The following is a 3,253-nucleotide window of genomic DNA, read 5'->3' as shown; positions in this document are numbered from 1 at the left end:
TTTAGTTTCACTTTCGTTTTCGGGAAATTCGGAGCGTTTCCTTCACACACGTTGTGAGTGTGTGGGGTGTGTGAGCAGTGGCATATAAAAGAGGACGGGACTGTCAAGACTCCACACATATGAGAGTGTTTCTTGTAAAGTGGAAATCACAACCGGTGGGCTCGGACTTGTCAGATGCCTCTTGGATTACGGCTAGGATATTCACTGTCTGCGTTGCCTTCACGTACCGTCATTTTGGGACTAAACAGTGTCGGATATTTTAAAGCCGCTGCTGTTGCTGTTAAAGCAAAACGGTAAGACTTTACAATCTGAGTGTCTAAAAAAACAAAAAAAAAAAAACAAAACTGCATTAATGTCTGTTTAGTTCCAACTGTGCACTTAAAAATACTGAATTAAAATGTCAAACTGAAAAAGATTTTGTTTTACGTAACGTAGTTTTAGTTACTTAAACCCACCCAACTAAGTGTAAAAACAGAGGAGCTTTGTCTGCAAGTAAACATGTCACTTAATGTCAATAGTTAACACAAGTAATCCCCTGTTCATGATTACACTTTTCCTGGAATTCAACTTCAAACACAACTTTTAAGTTCACACTGCACAAAACAGACTGACTCATACAATAAGTAGAAACTAAGTAAGTAAATAAGTAAGTACATTTTATTTATAGAGCACTTTCACAGACAGAGTCACAAAGTGCTTTATCAAATCAAATCAGAATCAAATCAAATTTACAGAAACCCGACAGAATCCTCCAGGAGCAACTATTAATATAATATTAGTGATCAGGCAAAGTTTGGAGAAAGTTATACTCAGCTGATGAGTGACTAAAAGTTAATCATGAAGAAAACACTTATGAAACATTACCAAGTTTGAGTCACTATTAATAATGAGGAAAAAAAAGTCAAAACAAAATACTGGTTGTTTCTTAGATGCAGTCTTGGGTTGAAATGTGAAATTGTGAGAATTAACAAGAGAATGGGTTGTACTCAAAAGGAATGTTTGTCTCAGAGCCACTACATCTGCTTTGAAACACTGTCTGCACATTATTCTTGTATTTTATCCTCTTTTTAAAGGTTTTATTTATTTTTCTGTGCAGCATTGGGGTTTTTTTTGTACAGTTGTTCTATGCCTTTTAATCTATTCTTGTTTATTTATTTATTTATTTATATATTTATTTGTACAGCTCTTTGGTCCACAGCGGTTGTTTTAAAGTGCTTTACAAATAAAGTTGGATTGGATAAATGTACATAAACCAAAATGTAGAGTATGTGCAATAACAGTTTATCACATACACTGAAAACATGAGCTAACCACTGCTTTTGTCATTTGTTTTCCACTTCATCTTATTAAAGTCTGTCAGATTTAATACATTTAATCTCTGAGGCAGATCATTTCTTAAAAAAAAAAAAATATATATATCATACACTTGTGTGGTTATTCAATTATCTGAAACATCTGAGATCGTTGAAAAAGTCACATGAAGCAGCATTTTTTAAAATTATACATATTATCTGTTTATTTTTTCACATCTCTTTCAAACTAACTCCGATTAGACAGAAATATGGGATCTAAGCATCGAAACATGTGGGTCAGTTTACAGACCACTGTCTGGGATGTACTGTAATCTGTCTGCGGCTGACATCAACGCTGACTGTATACGAGCCAAACCACAGATTCCAGTCATATCAAACCCAGTTCTGGTCAATGGAAACAAGAATGAATTTCTAACCTACACTTCGCTGAAATGCACACACACACACACACACACACACACACACACACACACACACACACACAACCACACACAGTAGAGTGTGTTCATTTGGTTTCAGGTCCCTGATTCCAAAGGCTGAATATGAATCATTACATTTGCATCACTGTTTTATGTTGGGGATAGATTAGTTAATACGCTGACTTTGGTTAAATTGTGCCACTTGTTCTAAATACTGATGAATGATTGTGATGAAGAGAATAACCCTGTGTGTTGTTTTGTCTCTTTCAGGATGTCAGTGTGGTGGTCAGAGATGGGAGAGGGTTTGGGGCTTGTAGGATGGTAGCCGACAGCACAGTGGAAGGCCATGACAAGAGGCGCTTGTCAAGCTCATCCTCATCAGCATCATCCTCCTCATCCTCCTCATCCTCATCAGCATCATCCTCCTCATCCTCATCATCTTCATCATCCTCCTCATCATCATCGCTGTCGCTGCCCAGGCACGAGGTCGCGGTCATCCCCCGCGCCATACAGTTGGATCGCCTTCAGCATCGAGCGGTCCCAGATCCCACCCAGAGGTCTGTCCCTGTTCCCTGCGTGTACCTGACCCATTTCCCCATCTTCTCCTGCAAGGAGGACTGTGACATCATTACAGATACAGCGTCCAAGCTCGAGCGCAGCGGTTTCTACTGGGGTCCTCTGGGAGTTGAGGACGCCCACCGTATGCTGCGGGAGTCTCCTCTGGGCAGCTTCCTCATCCGCGACAGCCGCCAGAAAGACATCTTCTTCACTCTGTCCTACAACTCCAGGAGCGGACCGGTCAGCGTTCGCATCGACTACAAGCAGCAGAAGTTCTCACTGGTTGGAAACGAACGCTCCTTCCCAACACTCTTCGCCCTTTTGGAACATTACATCACCTCCCCCAAGAAGAGCCTAAGCGTACCGTATAGGAAATGGAAGCCGACGCTGCAGGACTTGTGCCGAAAACGCATAATGGAGCTGTGTGGGGGAGAAAGTCAGATTTCCAACCTCCCCATCAATGCTGTTGTCAAAAACTTCCTGCTGGAATTCCCTTACAAGTTATGAGCTTGGCATGTTTTGTTTTGCCGTTGCTTTTAGCAATTCCAGGAAACCAGTTTTTACCGAGTAATGGTAACTGGAAGTGGCTACCGAGGCCTTCCTGTAACAAGTTGGAGGTGAGGACTGCATCGTCATGGTTACAGAAAGACTGGCTTCCCTTCTATAAGCTAAAATACTGCAAAACATTTCATAGGCATTGCCACCATGACATGGAGCGTGACATCTCAGTAAACATTACCACTAAAGACTCCGCTCCCTCATGCTCAGGGATGAAGAATCTTTTTAAGAAGTACGAAAAGTTGGAAACTGCTGCATTAAGACAAAACTACAGAAGCAACAGAGCTCGTACTGAGATAGAACTTATGTTCTCTAGTGTGACGGCTCCACTGGACGCTGTAGGGTCTGTTTTCACCCGTTTGTGGCCACCAAAGACCCAAAACTATTTAACTGTGGATTATGTTG

The 3,253-nt window shown here is 41.1% G+C and overlaps 1 protein-coding gene across 1 annotated transcript; it reads left to right on the top strand.

Moving 5' to 3' along the window:
* The first annotated feature begins 85 nt into the window (after window positions 1–85).
* socs1a (suppressor of cytokine signaling 1a) lies at window positions 86–2,945 on the top strand. Its single transcript, XM_030140164.1, has 2 exons — window positions 86–293; window positions 2,003–2,945. The coding sequence occupies exon 2, from the start codon at window positions 2,051–2,053 to the stop codon at window positions 2,795–2,797; it is 747 nt and encodes a 248-aa protein (XP_029996024.1). The 5' UTR covers window positions 86–293; window positions 2,003–2,050; the 3' UTR covers window positions 2,798–2,945.
* Window positions 2,946–3,253: the final 308 nt, after the last annotated feature.

This window comes from Sphaeramia orbicularis, chromosome 8 (assembly GCF_902148855.1).
Source record: "Sphaeramia orbicularis chromosome 8, fSphaOr1.1, whole genome shotgun sequence".
NCBI lineage: Eukaryota > Metazoa > Chordata > Actinopteri > Kurtiformes > Apogonidae > Sphaeramia > Sphaeramia orbicularis.
Note: the sequence above shows the minus strand (reverse complement) of the source record. Positions and strands in the feature narration are given on the sequence as shown.

What these genes read in the sequence shown, in the direction of transcription:
- socs1a (XM_030140164.1), top strand. Translation starts at nt 2,051, where the DNA reads ATGGTAGCCGACAGCACAGTGGAAGGCCATGACAAGAGGCGCTTGTCA.